The following is a 17,504-nucleotide window of genomic DNA, read 5'->3' as shown; positions in this document are numbered from 1 at the left end:
TGTTGTAGAGTACTTTGCCACAGACAGGGGCGTTTAAAAGGGCCTATTTCCGCCTAAGCTGGTGCTCACAGGCATAATTCGCACGTATCCTGTCTATAATAGTATTACCAATTACATGTTTATATATTTACGGTATTACTACATAACGTAAACTGCTGAACCCGATCCTGTTGTCTGAAAGCAGAAGTATAGATGCAGCAAAGGGCCATGATCTCCACTATGTAGCGTGCTTGGAGAAGAATGGGCTTGCTCTTCTATAAATATCAGCAATACTGAAAAATACACGCCAGAATAACTCAGATCCCTGGTTTAAGCTTTCAGATAGCCGCCTCTGACCAACCAAAACACAAATATATTCAATTTACTATTATCGATGTTTGCATAAAGTCAACCAGTCGTGTTTTATTTTGAATGTAATATAACTATCCAGTTTATTTCTCAGGAATAGTGCATATTAATGAGCAGTTACTGTAAATATGCCAGAATTAGCGTTCATCTGAAGTTCTGGCCAGGTATGAAGGCGGCAACCTAAAATCGGGGAACAAGTCTACAACAAAAGCTTGTCAAGTACACTAAAAGCAGGACAAAGACGGCGATAACGTCAAACTGCTGTCTGTCACTCAATGACTTAAACTATCAACCAATTATCAAAACAACTTTTAAGCCCATTGACTAGTCGAGAGCTCCTCCTGGGAGACAAACCTCGGGGCCAACTCTCCTCACTTCCTCACGGAGCGTCGCGCAGTTTTGACGTCACGCCGGGGGTCCTCCATGAGCGGGTGTCTCCACGTGAGAGTATCAACAGCATGATGGCCGGCGTGTGAACTGAGCCCTCGACTTGTGTGGAGTTTTGTGAAGATTAAACATCAGTCAGCTCGTCTGTATCTGAAGGTATTTACACAATCTTTAGATGCGAAGTGACGCTTTAACTCTGCGCTGCTCCCTCCTCACTTTGCGGTGTTTGTTTTAGATTACCTGCTGTCGTTAACTGTCATTTGTTTTGGCTGAGCGTTAGCTAGAGTCAATCATTCCTCCCCGCTCAGTTGACAGCACTGTGCGGATGTAGCTGAAACGATTAGGTCGCACTGTGTCAGGAATAGTCGCTTATGTGATTCTTGTGATTTCCCCTCAGCAGCTGTAAAACGATGGCGACAGTCCGCAAGAAGGTCGACAACCGGATTCGCGTTCAGATTGAGAATGGAGTCGCTCTGCAGCATCGCACCATGTTCGTGGTGGTGGGAGACCGTGGAAGAGATCAGGTAATGTCAAAGCGATCAGCCCCGGTGGCAGCAGGCTGGTTTAAATTAGTCGGTGTGGCTAATCGATCGAATCTGTCTGTGATCCAGGTTGTTATTCTGCATCACATGCTGTCCAAAGCCTCCGTCAGAGCTCGACCCTCCGTGCTCTGGTGCTACAAGAAAGACCTAGGATTCAGCAGGTAAGTCGGACAGAGCTGTTTGTCAGTGGCCGTGTCCAGCAGGGGAGGAAAGGAGAGTTTGATGTGTGTGACATGTCTGAAACAGCAATCGGAAGAAGCGCATGAGGCAGCTGCAGAAGAAGATAAAAACCGGAACACTGAACCTGAACCAGGATGACCCGTTTGAGCTGTTCGTGGCTGCGACCAACATCCGCTACTGTTACTACAACGAGACACACAAGATCCTGGGAAACACCTTCGGCATGTGCGTCCTGCAGGTGAGTCAACTTCTCCTCAGCTGTAGACCAGTAAATGTTGCATGTGATATAACTATGGATAGACCGATTATCAGGCCGATATTCTGCATATTACCTTATTATCAATATCAGCGATTCTTCTGTCAGATTCCTGATAAAATAAACAAATTTTGAAATGTTTTCTGTGTCAAACAGGATTTTGAGGCCATCACTCCCAATCTTTTGGCACGAACTATTGAAACAGTAGAAGGAGGCGGTATAATAGTGTTACTGCTGAGGACGATGAACTCTCTCAAGCAGCTGTACACCATGACCATGGTAAGTCTGTTGCCTGTTCTCTCGCCTGCACACACGTCAGATTGTGTTTGGTAATCCTCATGGTTTTGGATCACTGTGGCTTGTTCTCTCACAGGATGTGCACGCTCGATACCGGACCGAGGCTCATCAGGACGTGGTGGGAAGGTTCAATGAGAGGTGAGTCTTCCTCCTGCTTTCACTGGATTTGGAGCATTTTGTTGTCGATGGAATGACAATTTTATTTACTAGTTTGGATTCATTGTTTCTAGGTTCATTCTGTCGCTTGCATCCTGCAAGAACTGCGTCGTCATCGATGACCAGCTCAACATCCTGCCAGTGTCCAGCCACATGGCAAACATCAAGGCCGTCCCTCCAAAGACTCAGGTGACTTCATTAGAGTAGAAATGATTAGTCGATCGAATAATAACAGTTAAGTTTAAGTAAGTCAAGTTGGTTGTCATCAAAAAACATTTACTGCTTCTTGTGTCTCTACATTAACAGACTCATGTGACAGACATTTTTCACTCTTTCTGGCATTTTGTTAGAAACTGGCCAATTAATCTAAAGAAAAAAATACACAATAAGAAAATAAGAAATTGTATTGAAAAATCTATATGCTCTACAAAGAAATCACAGAATGATGTGAAAATGTGCTATTGAAAAAGAAAAGATGAAGATGCACAATGAAAAGTCGCAACAATAAATTCACTGCTTGTTTGTACAAAATGTACATCACACATTCCCTGGGTGATGGCTCTTGTCCACTGGTTCCCAGTCTTCGTTACTCTGATCTCTGACCAGTTCTCTCCTTCCCTTCAGGAGGACGGCTTGTCTCCTCGAGAACAGGAGCTGAAGGATCTGAAGGAGTCCCTTCAGGACACGCAGCCTGTGGGTGTATTGGTGGATTCCTGCAGGACTATGGACCAGGTGTGGACCCCTCACTCAACCGACACTTTACCGTGCTAAGAGTGCAAAGTTATTAACAGTGTCCTGAGAAATTACACCTCAGTCGTCGTCCCATTTTGTTTCAGTCTTCAGACCTTAAGTTCTCATGTCCTCTAGGCTAAAGGAGTGCTGAAGTTCATTGAGGCGATCTCAGAGAAGACTCTGAGGAGCACCGTGGCTCTGACTGCTGCCCGAGGTCGGGGCAAGTCTGCAGCACTCGGGCTGGCTGTCGCTGGAGCTGTGGCTTTTGGGTAAAGACTAGTTTCTTAACGTCACACAAATAAATCGGTCTGTTTATACTGTACGTGATGTTTGCTAATGATTGCCTAAAATTCTTTACAGATACTCCAATATCTTTGTGACCTCACCGAGCCCAGACAACCTCCACACCATGTTTGAATTCATCTTTAAAGGCTTCGATGCTCTGCAGTATCAGGTAGACTGCCCAAGAATCCAGTCTGTGCCAAAGACGGTATGTTCGCGTTGTGAGCACACACCATTTCATATCTTTTTTTTTTTTTTTTTTAACATTTGTAGGAGCATCTCGACTATGAAATCGTCCAGTCTCTGAATCCAGAGTTCAACAAGGCTGTGGTGCGGGTCAACATCTTCAAAGAGCATCGGCAGACGATTCAGGTAAACAACAACAGAGGACTCCTTTTCACTTCCTGTTCTCTACAATAGCAGGTGAACATGTCTGACCTCTCCTGTTTATGTGACCCGACAGTACATCCACCCAGGTGATGCAGTGAAGCTGGGCCAGGCTGAGCTGCTGGTCATCGACGAGGCCGCAGCCATCCCCCTTCCTCTGGTTAAGAAACTGCTCGGGCCGTATCTGGTTTTCATGGCGTCCACCATCAACGGGTTAGTAACGGAGCTGAATTTACTTCATCAGATAAAACAATACTTTAATCTGAAAAACATTATGTACTTTGACATTTTGAGTGATTAGGGGTTTAATGACCAGTGAAGCAAAAACAATATACATAAATAGCTTGTGTCGCTCGACTACTTGTCAAAACCTAAAGTTTAATTTCATTATAATAAACGACTGAGAAAATTGAGAAACACTGATGTATTGTAGGAGCAGTCACCAGTGAATTTCCGTGGTTTTTAGTTTAAAAATGGACTTGAACGATTTGTTGATTATCACATTAGTTAATATTCTGTCAAACAATGAATTGCCTCATCATTTCAGCTCTACTTACTTCTAACCACTGATCCTTCATCTCTGCAGGTATGAAGGCACCGGACGCTCTCTCTCCCTCAAACTGCTTCAGCAGCTGAGGCAGCAGAGTGCAGAGAGTATGCAGAGCATGTCAGCAGAGAACAGGACGGCTAACACAGCGAGGCTAGCAGCAGGTGAACATCTGTGTTTTTACTGTGCGTGTGAATGTGTGTTTGTATCTCTGTGTATCTCTGTCCTCTGACTGTTTGTCCACAACTGTCCACGCACAGCTCGATCGCTCCACGAAGTGTCTCTCCACGAGTCCATCCGGTACGCTCCAGGAGACGCCGTAGAGAAGTGGCTGAATGATCTGCTCTGCCTGGACTGTCTGAACATACCCAGGCTCATTTCTGGCTGCCCACTTCCACAGACTTGTGACCTGTATCCTCGACTTTAAAAGTTTACTCGGGCTTCATCGGTTAAAAAATAGAGATCAAATAGGGTTTGAATTGGATTCTTACCTGGAATACATGTGCATTCTTTTTTGCATCACTGTAGACGACCATTTCCGACAATATTTGAGTCTTAAACAAAACAAGTTTCAGTTTCTTGAGTTTGTCCTCAGCCTGCACTCTCCAGATATTATGTGAACCGAGACACACTGTTCTGTTACCACAAAGCATCTGAGTCCTTCCTGCAGAGGCTGATGGCTCTCTACGTGGCTTCGCATTACAAGGTGATATTATTAGTTTGAATTCACCTCACTGACACGCACAGTGCTAATCCATTTATTAATGTTACTTTGCTGACTTAATTTTCTTTCTGTGGATCCAGAATTCACCAAACGACCTCCAGATGTTGTCCGACGCTCCGGCCCATCACCTCTTCTGCCTCCTTCCTCCTGTTCCGCCCACACAGAACTCACTACCTGAGGTCCTCGCTGTGGTGCAGGTTAGACAATATGATATTCTGTTTTTAATGGACAGACGAGCGATGGCTTCTCCATGAATTTGAAAGAAAGAAATCTAAGAGGTTGTACAATTTCAGAATAAAGAATAACTTCCATGACATCAGCTATTCCTTTATTTACTGCCTAGTAGTCTAATTTATTTCAAGCATTCAGAGACAATCTCTGACCTCCCTGTATGCCTGTTCATTGACTTGGCTTACTACATTTGTTTCGTCTTTGGTCCCTCAGGTGTGTCTAGAGGGAGAAATATCTCGGCAGTCCATCCTAAACAGTTTGTCCAGAGGAAAGAAGGCCTCTGGTGACCTCATTCCCTGGACGGTGTCCGAACAGGTACACACTGCTCACAAAGCTTTTTTTTTTTTACAAAATCACAATGCACACGTTTTTTTTCCGCAGTGCCAACATGAGTCTTCTGCTCTTGTCTCTGCAGTTCCAAGACTCAGAGTTCGCCGGCCTCTCTGGAGGCCGAGTGGTGCGAATAGCCGTCAATCCAGACTATCAAGGGGTGAGAACATGAAAAAGGTTCAGTCTGCGTTTTTTTAATTAGTCCATATGCCCTGCATGTAACTGGTTTCCAACCTGACCATCAGATGGGCTACGGCTCCAGAGCTCTCCAGCTGCTGCAGATGTACTACGAGGGCAAGTTTCCCACCATGGATGAGGACACACACTCGAATCACAAAGAGATCACCTCCATCAGCAGTGAGGTAATGTATTCCGCTTGTTACGAGCATGCACAAGGCACAAGGCATGAATTCCTCGCTTTTAAGTGTAACGAGAGTCAAAATACAAGTTTGGCAGGTTAAACATTTCTGACAGCAGCCGTCTTGTTGTGCAGGCTGTCAGTCTGCTGGAGGAGGTGATCACGCCACGGAAGGAGCTCCCTCCTCTGCTGCTGAAGCTGAGTGAGAGGAGAGCAGAGAGACTGGACTATCTGGGAGTCTCCTATGGCCTCACTGCACAGCTGCTCAAGTGAGTTAACTTTTGTGGCAAAGGGAAAGAGGGCTGTAATGTTTTGCAGATTTAGAAATGTCAAACACTGTTTTTGCAACCTGACAGGTTCTGGAAGAAAGCAGGTTATACTCCAGTCTACTTGAGACAAACCCCTGTAAGTATATTACAAAAAAAAAAGCATTGATTCTGTACATTGTGCCATTGTCACACACTGTAATTGTTATTTGTGGTTGTGTCTAGAACGACCTGACAGGAGAACACTCTTGTGTGATGCTGAAGGGGCTGAACACGGATGAAGCCCCCGAGCAGAGCCAGTGGCTGTCTGCCTTCTGGAAAGGTGAACTTTTCCTGTACTTTCTGTGCAGATCTGGTGTGTTTAAACTAATTATTACAGTTTGACTGAACTTTTGCTGTTTTCCTCAGATTTCCGCCGGCGCTTCCTGTCTCTCCTCTCCTACCAGTTCAGCAGCTTCCATCCGAGCCTTGCCCTCAACATCCTGCAGAATAAGAAGTCCAAGGAGGAGACAAGCAGTAAGACCCCTCTAGTGACTAACACAATCACATTTGCCTCTGCGTCTCACAGACCAGAACTGACTTGCCTTTGGTCTTCACAGCTCTCAGTAGCTCTGAGCTGGCAGCCCATTTCAGCCCATACGACCTCAAACGTCTGGAGTTGTACTCCAGGAGCATGGTGGACTACCACCTGATCATGGACCTGGTCCCAGCAGTGGCACGCATCTTCTTCCTCAAGCAGCTTGGTGACGTGTCTCTCTCAGCCGCACAGTGTGTAAGTTTATCCTTATGTCATGGCTGCTTCTACTAAATACAGTATTACTGTCATATTTGTTGATTATCCCTGTTCTTTCTAGGCATTACTCTTGGGTATAGGGTTACAGCACAAATCGGTGGATCAGCTAGAAAAAGAAATTGAGCTCCCGAGCTCGCAGCTCATGGGCCTCTTTAATCGTCTGATCCGGAAATTTGTGCAAGTAAGTCCATTATTGAAGTCGTAACATTTTTAAAAAGTGAATGCCATGAGGTCTACTTTTGCACCAAAATTAATACTCTCTATTGTTCTGGCCTTTACTACCATAGGTCTTCACCAGGATCCAAGAAAAAGCCATTGAGGCAGAGATGGCGACCACAAAAGACGTTTCAATGGAGCCGACTGTCAAAAGCCTTACTGATGATCTAGTATGTGGTCAACGAGTTTGATGTTTTATTATTTCATTTTTTTAAAAAAAATTTTTTAACTTAAAAAAATGTATCTGCTACCAACAGAATGAAGCGGCTAAAGAGTTTGATGAGAGACACAAGCAGGATGTGGAGAAAGTGAAGGAACTGGACCTGGAAGAGTAAGTGTGAGCTTTAAGGGGGGCGGCCTGCGTCATTCCTTGCATGTTTAATTTTTAAATAAACAAAATACAAAGCAACATTTACCGGAATGATTTGGTTTGTATTTATAGGTACAAGATCCGAGGGGATGATGATGAATGGGGCGAGGTGTTGAAGAACGCAGGAAACACGGCTATCGTCAGCATCAAGAGGTGAAGTGACATCCAGGATCCTTGGCAGTAATCTTTGGTTGTCATTAAAACATGTTTGTAACGATGTCTTGCCTCCAATAGTGACAAGAAGAGGAAGTGGGATGGGGGAAGTGCCATAGCAAGCAATGGAGCTCCACAGCAAGGGAAACAAAAGAAGAAGGAAATGCAACACGGCAAGTTCAAGAAGAACAAGGACAAACATGGAAAATTTGGGAAGAAAATGTGACAGTGCTGCGTTGACAAGACAGTGTTTGGGAACGAAGCAGCGCCAAAAGTGCCTGTCATTTGGAGAACTTTGGATATCTTTGGATGAACTTGCAGATACTGAAGACTGGTTATCCGCTGAGATTTGTGTCTTTAATCCTTAACAGTTTGTTTGAATTCCTTTTCCCTGAATACACCAAGATTTCTACATGATGATGTCACAAGTTCGGTTCTTAGAGTTATTCTGAGTACGACACTGTACCCTGAACATCAGCAGAAAATAACACACTTACTGTTGTTGTACTAAATATGTATCATTTACTTTTAGGTATTTCAGATATGTTCACAGTGTTTTAAAGAGTTCTCTTTTGAGTTTATGTCATGATTTCTACAAAAGCTTGTAAAAAGTTGATGAAAAGTCTTTTTTTATACTGAGGAGTATGGTTGGCTTTAGGTTCCACTGAGCAGGTCACTTGAACACTTGAGGTTGGAGATCAGTCCACTTCTGTTTGAGCTGCTGTTTCACAGAGTCTGGTGCGAAGATACAGTCTATGGCCTGCTGGGAGAGCTTCCATACGGCTTCATGATCGAGACCAAATGTGGAAGCTGCCAGCTGATATTCCTGAGACAAGTCTGTAGAGAAGACTCCTTTATCATCAGTCTGCAAATATACAAAGACAATAAAAGTCATTCATGGTGAACTTTGATTTTGTAACCATTAAGAGTCATCTTAGGTTCTTTGATGTTTATTTTATAAGGGTGCATTGAATTTACACATCAGTTTACTTATGAAAAGTACAAGTCAGAGCTATGGCACAGGCTATGTGACTACTATTTAACTGTTTTGATAAATGGTTGAATGGAAAGGTTTTAGGCAATAAAAACAAACACTGCTAGTTTTAACTATTTTTTTCAAGTTTAGAAATATATTTGAATTCAAACACAGTCATTGAACGATTCTTGATTTCCAACACAGTGACTCACATAAACAAAAGATCTTGTCATATTCACAAAGAAACTCTCTCTCTTGGGGTCAAAATGAGCAATAATTAAATAATCATGATCAAAGCATTCAATGTGAGTTAATATGAACAACTGGTTAAAGTCAAAAATTAAAAGATAAAAAGTGTTGTTGGTATTAATGAAATCTCAACTTTATTTTTGACAGTTAGTTTAAAGTAATACTTTGTGTGTGAGGTGAGAAACTTTTGTACACAAACATTTTAAATGCTACGCAGCCCCATCCAGTTAAATTTAAAATATATACAAGACCTTATTTTAAACAGGCTTCACTGCCTGTGAGGTGCAAAGATGAAACTTACACATATCACACTTGGATGGCCCTTCTGGTACCAGTATTTGAAATGATGTTTGGAGTAAGAAGGCACAGTTTGTCCTTTGACATTTGACGTCAGACACAACTCTGCAAGACAAAGAAAGTTAAGAAACTAATATTCTGCTTTGCACAGCACAATTATTCAGTTGACCTCAGTCTTACCCAGTGGTATGTTGTTCTTCACCACTTTGTCAACAAGACCTTCAGATCCGCCCACTTCAGGATGTAAGAAGGTGCCGTGACCGATCCTGTCTGGAGGAAGATTCAACAGCAGGTCCGACTCCTCCAGCTGTGATGGTACCTGCGACAGTTTTAGTCGTAATGTCAGAACACTCACAGATAATGTGACGACAGATAATAAATTACATTATAAATGTCGTGGTCATACTTCTGAGAGATGCAGTGACAACTTCAATCCACAGTTCTTGGCCCTTTGTAAGGCAGGAAGTAGGTCTTTGCCATGACCAACCTTAAATTGAAACCACATGAATAAACAGAAGAATGTGTCTTTCGTGCACTGACAAGAAAAAGTAAAACTGTAATGTTTTCTTAAAAGCCCAACACTTCACCGACCGTTGGGTCTCCACTGAGGTCGAGTCCCACCACCACACCATCAGAGGACAGCATGAACTCCTCAGCCAGCTTCACTGTTTCCATCGCGACTTCAGTCCCGTTCCTGCGGTCGATGGCCACCAGAAACCTTCAGGACAGAGGGGCTCATTTAGAAGCACGCACTACTTTGGCAGCAGTCAAATTACTGGATCATCACTGTCAAACATCCTGCAGTGTTAATTAAAGCACAGTGAAATAATAAAGGCTATGCATACCTGACATCAATGTCCACTCCCTCCTCTTTACACTGTTGGATGGCTTTGAGACAAGTTTCAACATATGTCTTTTTTGTCAGTCCTAATGAAAAGATCATCAGCTGTTAAGCCTTATAACAATCCTGACAATAATCATGCAATCATACTGACATCCACACCTGTGTCTTTCTCCTCCCTTGGAGTGCTTCTCAGTTCTAAATACTTGACACCATCAGCTGCAAACTCTTTGATAACATCTGTAGCCACCTGGTGGAAAAAAGCAAAAAAAAAAAAATTGATTGATATCCTGGACAAAAATAAGGAAAAGGACAGAAAAACATAGTTTTAACTTGAACAAACAATCCTCACCATCAGGATATCCTCCTCCGTGTTCACCAGCTGCTGGATGACCTTGAAGACCTGAAAACATCTGCGGACATGCACACCATCTTGTTTCAATGCTTATCTTAAATTCACTATTGACTAACTGAATACTCTCGCTTCAGTGGAAGCCCATTTCTGCCAGTTAAAGATAAAGGGTTGAGCAAAACTTAGTCACAATTCTGAATTTATCTATAATTATGACTTTTGACTTAATAATTTATGCACTGAGACACATCTGTGATTTCACAGTATGCTGAGCTTAATTATTACTCCCGATATCATAATTTTGACTTTTTAACTTATAATAATGATTTAATTCTTATCTCATCACTTTTCATCACTTTTACCTTTTTTGTCAATATTATGACTTTTTAATATAACAATTTGACTTTTTGTCTCAAAATTATGATTTACTATCGGACTATTCACAGTTTATTTCTTTACTCCATGTGCTTCCCACTGAACCTACAGAATCAATATCTACTCTGTCAGCATCTGAATTTTTTAATACATCACCCACCTGAAAAAACTAAAGGAATGAATGAATGAAATGGTGGACACTTAACCTTTAAATAGACCCAGTTTAATTCAAACAGTTAACTCTCATTGAAGTCCTGTTCAAGGTTTAATATACATTTATACGCACTCGTCCAGTGTCCTCCGCTGGCCTTTGCCGATGGCCGTCATGCTGTGCTCAATGTTGAGATGAGGTTTTCGGCTGAACAGTTTCTCGATGGTCTGGTAGCTGACGGAGCCGTTGAGGTGAGCATGAAGCTCCTGGAGACAGTCAGCAGGCTAATGTTAGCATGTAGCTATCACAAACGTCCATTCACTCTCTTTAAAACTCCTTTAAGTCCCTATTCCTCCAAAGCGCCTTCAATACATTTGTCACTTACCACTTTTGGCAGCTCTCGATAAAAGACATCAGCTTCACTATCCATCACAAATAAAAGAAAAAAGCCTGAGTTAGTCCGCGAGCTTTAAGTTGAGACCTGTCACATAACGCTGACACCCAGCTTCTGTTGTTTTCAGTGCACTTTGTGCTGTTGCATCGCCAAGTGCAACAAAGAAAGTCCTCCCCTTCGACAAAAGGTTCCGCCACTTCCGCTCAAAGAAGCGTCTTCAACAAGGAAGGAGAGAAAGCAAATACGTTGCAAGCCACCAGCGCGGAAACAACGATATACTATTTACAATCCTGACAGGGCGAAACTTTGACTGACTGGTCGGTTGACGGAAGCTGATGCTTCCAGCAGCACGTTACTCTGGGACTGGGGTTGTAACCATAGAAACGGGCACGCAGTTACTTTTATTTTCTCCGTTCATCCGGTCATTGCGGAACTGACGATGCATTCATGTGCGCTCTCAGACAATGGGAGATGGGACCAGTCAAACCTTGGGGGGGGACTGTGTCAAGCAGGCGCCACCTACTGGACATTATGGACGATGCACTTTTATTCGTTAGGGCAATTTAGGCCGCCCTCATGTCAGAATCATGTGCCGGTCCCTTAACAAACATAAAGTGATAAAATATTAGGAACATTTTCTTATTTATGGCTGATCAGAATATTTCATCACTGACCTCCTTAAGCAATTCCCACGGCAGCGGCACCAAGGTCCTTTTCTTTGTTTTGCACTTCTTAATATTATCTAAATATGTATTAATATCTGTTCCATAGCATAAATCATTGTAGCCTGCACAGAATGGATTCCGTGTGTTAGTCTCAGTTCTGGTTTAATGTGTTATTTAAATCACTGCGCTTACTCCCTGTGTGTCAAAAGATTGACTTTAAAATCCTAGTATTCCCGTATAAAGCACCAAATGTTCTCAGGACTGAGTACATTTGGTTTACTTTTGGTTTACCTTTAAAAAAAAATACACATGAATTGAATCAGACTATAGTAGATTTTACAGTGCAGAGTGATATGAGACTCCTTAAGTGTTATCATGCACATGGTTACAGACTGCTGTATCATTATTTGTTATGAAATGATAATCTTGTCCTGGCAACTGCATCCTTCTCCACTGATGGAGTTACAAGTCCTAGTGATTGTTGCCATGGAGGTGATGGAGCAGGGGTGCTGTCTTATTACCTTGGATAAAGGAGGATTTAGGAGCTGAACAGCCTTGGGAACAATGGTTGCAGCTTTGGTTGGCCAGCATAAACTTGCAAGTGATGTTTGTAAACATTTCAAACTGTGTAACAAATGGTTTATAAACTATTTCATTATTTGTTTACACTGAAATAAATATTCACCAAACACCAAATTTTGGTGTAATATTACAACAATGACTCATGTCTTGTGTCTTAATTCATTAAAATGTTCCCATTCTTAATGATGGTTGTTGTAAAATTTTAACTATATAAAACAGCCCAAGGATTATAAAACATTATGGGATAAAATAAAGATGAAAAATGTTACATGGCAACAGTAAAATTATAAGACCTTTGACTCTTAACCACCCGAAAAATTGTGGCCATGCAGCACTGACCTTATTTCAGGGCATTATACAGTTTCTCTATATGTTGCATCCATCACCATCATCTAACTGATGAACTGATGTGTCTAAGTGTGCATAACGCAGTTCTAATTCATTAATCCATTCATTCATGTGTTTTTGCTGACTGTACCTCAGAGTATCGGGTTCAGTGGATAGTGTTTACATTCAAACTCCTGCCAGGAGAACACGTTGCTTTGATCTGACTCCTTACTTTTATCATGAAATGTTCTAGAACTGTTGGAGCAGTTCTAAAAGCCTGGCTACGAGGTACAGGGAGCTTTATAAATACATGTTAGAAGTGATCCAGAGAGGTTTACAGTCCACAACTACTACCAGTACAGGTGAGTCACCCCTGCCTTTTCTGTTTCTGGAGCCAGAAAGTAGAGACTAATTAATAATATTAAGAATGGTTTATTTATTTATTATTACAGAGCTCAGAGAGGGAATTTCTCTGCTTAATTAAACTAAAGTAATCTTAAATTTAACAACTTAGTACTGAACATTAACATTTAGTGGAATTACCCTCCATTTTACTCAGACAATCAGATGATCACTGAAATGTGGAATATAAAGTAAATACATGATTGTCTATGTAGAGACATTAAGCATCGGTTTAACTTCTTTTGTCTGATCTAATTCTTGACCGGGTAGAAACCTGTCGTTGGAGGCAAAATAAATAAAAACTATCTGTATCATGATAACTGAAAAAGGGAATGAAAGTAACCGTTTCTCCTTTTCACCTGTATTGTTTCATCAGGCGAGAGAAAAATGGATCCTACTGAACTCACTACACGTTGCCTCTCCGAGCTTCCCAGCGAATATAAGTTCCTGAAAGTTCTGGGAGAGGGCAGCTTTGGAAAGGTGGTGAGATGTTTGAACAAGGAGACCAATGAGACTGTAGCCATAAAGTTTCCCAAATACTTGGACGAAGATACCGTGAATGAGGTTAGAAACATTGTTGATTTTGATGTTCACAGCTGTAAAAGATATTGTATATTCAAAGGTGCAGTAAGTACCTGGTGTGAAAAAGCACTTCCTTTAACTTAGTTATTAAATGACCTTAACGGGTAGGTCTACCTACAAACCTTAGTGTGTTAAGATGTAGTGATTATTAGTACACTAAGTTTTAAGCACCACAATATTAAGCTCTACCCTTCAGCACTCTCCAAGATGTCTAACATCAACATTTTTGCCTGAATTCACACGTTAACACGGTAACGAACTGCAACAAAAACTAATTGTGTCAAACTTGCCTGTGTCTCCAGATCCCCATGCTCAGGAAGATCAAGTGCTACAACCTTGACGAATACAACATTGTCAAGTACATCGACTGTTTTCCGACCAGAGTTGGAAAGGCACTTGTGTTTGAGCCATTGGATATAAGCGTATATGACTACATCAAGATGAGAAGTTTTGTCCCAATGCTTCTCAGTGACATTAGAACCATCATCCAACAGGTATGAACACAGCACCATCACATGGAAAACAAAGCACTGAACATTCAGTTTTAAGCTTTACATTCTAACTGACCTTGTACTTTCAGATGGCCACTGCATTTGATGCACTTAAGGGGCTCCAGGTGATCCACACTGATGTAAAACTGGACAACATCATGATGGTGAATCATCTCCAACGACCATTTGAAGTCAAGCTGATTGACTTCGGTCTGGCCATGTACAGATCAGAGGCCAGGACGGGCACAATTCTGCAACCAACAGCTTTTAGGTAAGGTAGATTTTTGTATTAAACTGCAGTGAGTTAGTAGTTTACTATTAATACTATGAAAAAGCAGCCGTGTGCTTCCTCCCTGTAACATGTTCTTTGCATGTGCTCACTCGAAAAAGATGTAAGAGCGTAAACATCTTGTAACATTTCTCTTCCACTTTCAGGTCTCCAGAAATCATTTTGGGTTGTCCATTTTCTGAGGCCATCGATATGTGGGGCTTGGGCTGTGCGATGTTCCGGATGATCAGTGGCTGTGACCCATTCTCAGGAGAAACTGAACATGAAATAGTAAGTCATCTACTATGGTCAGACAATTTGTCAGTCACTTATACTTCACTTGTTGTGCCCCTACTTTTTCTCTAATTAGTGCTCCATACACATCTGACATGTATGATGAGTGTGTGACGAGGGAATCAAAAGTAAATTTAAAGAATATAAGGAACGAAAAACATTTTGCTTCCTCTTGCATATTTTGATGTAATTCTCTGTTTAATCTCCAGATGCTTAGCATTGTTGAACTCCTGGGTCAGCCAGCGGACCATCTTCTTGATAAAGGTGAACGTACAAGGACTTTCTTCAAAGTTACTGACGACAACGCGTGGAGAATAAAGGTACCACAACAAACCGTCTCTGACCTTTACAGAAGTTATTAAATCTTTTATCAGTATATCTTCTTGATAACATGTTATGTTATCAAGAAGATATACTGATAAATTCCACAATACTCAGCAGTTGATCATTCAGATTTATTCAGCGAAACATTAATACAAACACTTTGATCCCTCTCTCAGACTCCTGGCCAGAGAAGAGCCTATAAGGAGCACAAGTTCCGGTCTTTGGATGATCTGAAAGCAGTAAGTGTGAAGTCACTTTGCTTGTCACTGTGAACGATTTCCTTTACATGATCATGAGGATGACTTGACTGATGGTGAATTTAACCAATGTTTCCTCAACTAGATGCGTCTGGAGGGAAAAAACAACGCTGAGGCTATAGAACGAGAGCAGTGTGTCGAGCTCCTGAAGGCCATGCTGGAAATTGATCCGGATGAGAGGATCACTCCCCGTGAAGTCCTCGCACATCCATTCATCACCAAAGACTTCCTGAAGTAAGTGTGTGTGTAGATAAATAATAGCAGATCTGAGAGGAAGTTTACATTATTCTTTAAGACGTCATGACATTAACAGGATAATTCTGTGTGTGTGTGTGTTTTCATGTTTAGTGTCCAGACTGACGTGGTCGAGATATCGACAAGTTCAGGCTTTGAATATGGGCCTCCTGCCGCTCCTCTGAAGGATGAAGACAGCATTAGCATCCAAGAAGACGACGGCACTCCATCTCCAGAAATTCTCCCATCAGGTGTGATCCTGGTTCAGCCCGTGACCGCCGAGAACACCCTGCTGCTGGAAGATCTGGAGAGTACTTTTAGCAGGCCTCCTGCATCTCCTCTGAAGGAGAAAGACAGCATGAGCATCCAAGGACATGACTGCACTCCATATCCAGAAATTCTCCCATCAGGTGTGATCCTGGTTCGGCCTGTGACTGCCGAGAACACCCTGCTGCTGGAAGATCTGGAGAGTATAGCTAGTTGGCCTCCTGCATCTCCTCTGAAGGAGGAAGACAGCATTAGCATCCAAGAAGACGACGGCACTCCATATCCAGAAATTCTCCCAGCAGGTGTGATCCTGGTTCAGCCTGTGACCGCCGAGAACACCCTGCTGCTGGACGAGCTGGAGAGTACAGATAGGTAAGATGATGAAAAATAGTATAAAAATCTGTTGCCTTTATCATTCCCTCACTTCCAAATCAAATCCAGGCGATAGCTAGATTAAGATCTATCTCTATTGCACGAGGTAGTTAATAATCATACTGATTTGTTCCACAAAAGCCACCAGAATCAACAAAAATGAAGTTCCTTGTTGCAGCATCGAGATGCGATGACGGTATCGGGAAGAAGACTCTAATTGTTTCTTGTGTGTTTAGTTTTCAGTCCGAGTTGTACGAGACATCAGGGTCAGCGAGAGACACTGACAGTAACCTGGAGATATCAGAGGACTCCACCGCATGTGGTAAGTAACAGTCACTTCCACTTGTATTTGAATTGTTGTGCATTTTGAAGTGTGTCTAAAATGTTTAATGTCCTTTGATTTTCAGAAGACACCGGGACAAAGAAGAAGGGGAAGAAGAGGAAGAATAGCTTCAGACACATTGTCTCTTGGTTGAAGAGGACTTTCAATCGTGTTTCCCCCACTGATTAGGGATGTGTGACGTAATGTTCTGTTTGGCATGGCTTTCTGGGCTTTTGGGGAGTTTTGCAATCAAAATTGTCATTGTTGGGTCATTCTCCCTGTGTCTTTGGTTTTCTCCGGGTGCTCCGGTTTTCCAACAAACATAAAATATGTTTGAAAAAAACGTACAGGGATTGATCTGACAATGACAATATTTGTTTGGAAAAGTCCCCATATCGCCTGAACGCCATGTAACAGAAATACAGAACATTCCCTCCCATCAGGTGAGATTATTTCCTCTGGTTACAAAATTCATTCTTGAGTTAGAAGTTTATTGAAGGTGTCAGGACAAAAATAGCAAAATGACCCTGTGTGTGTGTGTGTGTGTTTAGTTCGACTTGCCAAGTGACAAATTTGCCAACCAGCTGGTCCACTGCACTTCATATCATTTGTGGTAAGTAACAGTCACCTCTACTTGTGTCTGAATTATTGTTGTGCATTTTGAAGTACGGCTGAGGTATTTAATATCCTTTGATTTTCAGAAGACACCGGGAAGAGAAGAAAAGAAGAAAGAGGTGGAAGAAGAAGAGTTGCTTCCGACCTGTCTTCTCTTGGTTATGGGAGACCTCCAGCTGCTGTGTTTCCTGCGTCAATGAGGATAACGGGTGTCTGAAGCAAAGTTTTGTGTAGGGTATCTTTAACATGGTTGCCATTGTCCACTGATATATATATATTTTTTATATAAATAAAAATATATGTGAAACCCCA

The 17,504-nt window shown here is 42.1% G+C and overlaps 3 protein-coding genes across 7 annotated transcripts; 2 read left to right on the top strand and 1 right to left on the bottom strand.

Annotated features, from left to right (window-relative positions):
• Window positions 1–733: 733 nt before the first annotated feature.
• nat10 (N-acetyltransferase 10) lies at window positions 734–7,967 on the top strand. Of its 2 annotated transcripts, none has more exons than XM_037105747.1 (29): window positions 734–891; window positions 1,136–1,259; window positions 1,347–1,438; window positions 1,524–1,695; window positions 1,870–1,992; window positions 2,087–2,148; window positions 2,241–2,355; window positions 2,791–2,898; window positions 3,034–3,167; window positions 3,259–3,352; window positions 3,454–3,552; window positions 3,644–3,780; window positions 4,154–4,278; window positions 4,375–4,525; window positions 4,724–4,820; window positions 4,919–5,035; window positions 5,283–5,384; window positions 5,485–5,559; window positions 5,645–5,761; window positions 5,893–6,026; window positions 6,114–6,162; window positions 6,249–6,345; window positions 6,432–6,539; window positions 6,623–6,795; window positions 6,878–6,997; window positions 7,104–7,202; window positions 7,290–7,363; window positions 7,475–7,555; window positions 7,637–7,967. In XM_037105747.1, exons 2-29 carry the CDS (start codon window positions 1,146–1,148, stop codon window positions 7,779–7,781), a joined length of 3,114 nt encoding a protein of 1,037 aa, XP_036961642.1. In that variant the 5' UTR covers window positions 734–891; window positions 1,136–1,145; the 3' UTR covers window positions 7,782–7,967. The 2 variants fall into 2 exon arrangements, with proteins under 2 accessions (XP_036961642.1, XP_036961641.1); XM_037105746.1 differs by having other exon boundaries at window positions 1,133–1,259.
• Window positions 7,968–8,054: 87 nt separating this feature from the next.
• adal (adenosine deaminase-like) lies at window positions 8,055–12,313 on the bottom strand. 2 transcript variants are annotated; one of them, XM_037105757.1, is made up of 11 exons: window positions 11,865–12,313; window positions 11,182–11,218; window positions 10,932–11,062; window positions 10,271–10,331; window positions 10,081–10,168; window positions 9,923–10,004; window positions 9,669–9,795; window positions 9,484–9,564; window positions 9,258–9,396; window positions 9,082–9,182; window positions 8,055–8,420 (listed from the first exon to the last, which is right to left on the bottom strand). In XM_037105757.1, exons 3-11 carry the CDS (start codon window positions 10,970–10,972, stop codon window positions 8,229–8,231), a joined length of 912 nt encoding a protein of 303 aa, XP_036961652.1. In that variant the 5' UTR covers window positions 10,973–11,062; window positions 11,182–11,218; window positions 11,865–12,313; the 3' UTR covers window positions 8,055–8,228. The 2 variants fall into 2 exon arrangements, with proteins under 2 accessions (XP_036961652.1, XP_036961651.1); XM_037105756.1 differs by lacking the exon at window positions 11,865–12,313 and having other exon boundaries at window positions 11,182–11,617.
• A 685-nt stretch (window positions 12,314–12,998) lies between these two features.
• LOC119023673 (homeodomain-interacting protein kinase 2-like) lies at window positions 12,999–17,479 on the top strand. 3 transcript variants are annotated; one of them, XM_037105751.1, is made up of 13 exons: window positions 12,999–13,126; window positions 13,543–13,730; window positions 14,051–14,242; window positions 14,329–14,510; window positions 14,675–14,798; window positions 15,011–15,121; window positions 15,302–15,364; window positions 15,468–15,616; window positions 15,731–16,255; window positions 16,492–16,577; window positions 16,663–17,020; window positions 17,129–17,190; window positions 17,282–17,479. In XM_037105751.1, exons 1-11 carry the CDS (start codon window positions 13,075–13,077, stop codon window positions 16,764–16,766), a joined length of 1,776 nt encoding a protein of 591 aa, XP_036961646.1. In that variant the 5' UTR covers window positions 12,999–13,074; the 3' UTR covers window positions 16,767–17,020; window positions 17,129–17,190; window positions 17,282–17,479. The 3 variants fall into 3 exon arrangements, with proteins under 3 accessions (XP_036961646.1, XP_036961645.1, XP_036961647.1); XM_037105750.1 differs by having other exon boundaries at window positions 17,279–17,479; XM_037105752.1 differs by lacking the exon at window positions 17,129–17,190 and having other exon boundaries at window positions 17,279–17,479.
• The last annotated feature ends 25 nt before the right edge of the window (window positions 17,480–17,504 follow it).

This window comes from Acanthopagrus latus, chromosome 8, assembly GCF_904848185.1.
Source record: "Acanthopagrus latus isolate v.2019 chromosome 8, fAcaLat1.1, whole genome shotgun sequence".
Classification (NCBI taxonomy): domain Eukaryota; kingdom Metazoa; phylum Chordata; class Actinopteri; order Spariformes; family Sparidae; genus Acanthopagrus; species Acanthopagrus latus.
This window is presented reverse-complemented; position numbering and strand designations above follow the sequence as displayed.

What these genes read in the sequence shown, in the direction of transcription:
- LOC119023673 (XM_037105752.1), top strand. Translation starts at nt 13,075, where the DNA reads ATGTTAGAAGTGATCCAGAGAGGTTTACAGTCCACAACTACTACCAGT. An exon ending in TTAGAACCATCATCCAACAG is followed by an intron (nt 14,243 to 14,328) that starts GTATGAACACAG and finishes TTGTACTTTCAG; the next exon opens with ATGGCCACTGCATTTGATGC. An exon ending in AGAGGACTCCACCGCATGTG is followed by an intron (nt 16,578 to 16,662) that starts GTAAGTAACAGT and finishes TTTGATTTTCAG; the next exon opens with AAGACACCGGGACAAAGAAG.
- adal (XM_037105756.1), bottom strand. Translation starts at nt 11,226, where the DNA reads ATGGATAGTGAAGCTGATGTCTTTTATCGAGAGCTGCCAAAAGTG. An exon ending in AAGGGAGGAGAAAGACACAG is followed by an intron (nt 10,005 to 10,080) that starts GTGTGGATGTCA and finishes TCTTTTCATTAG; the next exon opens with GACTGACAAAAAAGACATAT. An exon ending in TGTCACTGCATCTCTCAGAA is followed by an intron (nt 9,397 to 9,483) that starts GTATGACCACGA and finishes AAACTGTCGCAG; the next exon opens with GTACCATCACAGCTGGAGGA.
- nat10 (XM_037105747.1), top strand. Translation starts at nt 1,146, where the DNA reads ATGGCGACAGTCCGCAAGAAGGTCGACAACCGGATTCGCGTTCAGATT. An exon ending in TCGGCATGTGCGTCCTGCAG is followed by an intron (nt 1,696 to 1,869) that starts GTGAGTCAACTT and finishes TGTGTCAAACAG; the next exon opens with GATTTTGAGGCCATCACTCC. An exon ending in AAGGAACTGGACCTGGAAGA is followed by an intron (nt 7,364 to 7,474) that starts GTAAGTGTGAGC and finishes TTGTATTTATAG; the next exon opens with GTACAAGATCCGAGGGGATG.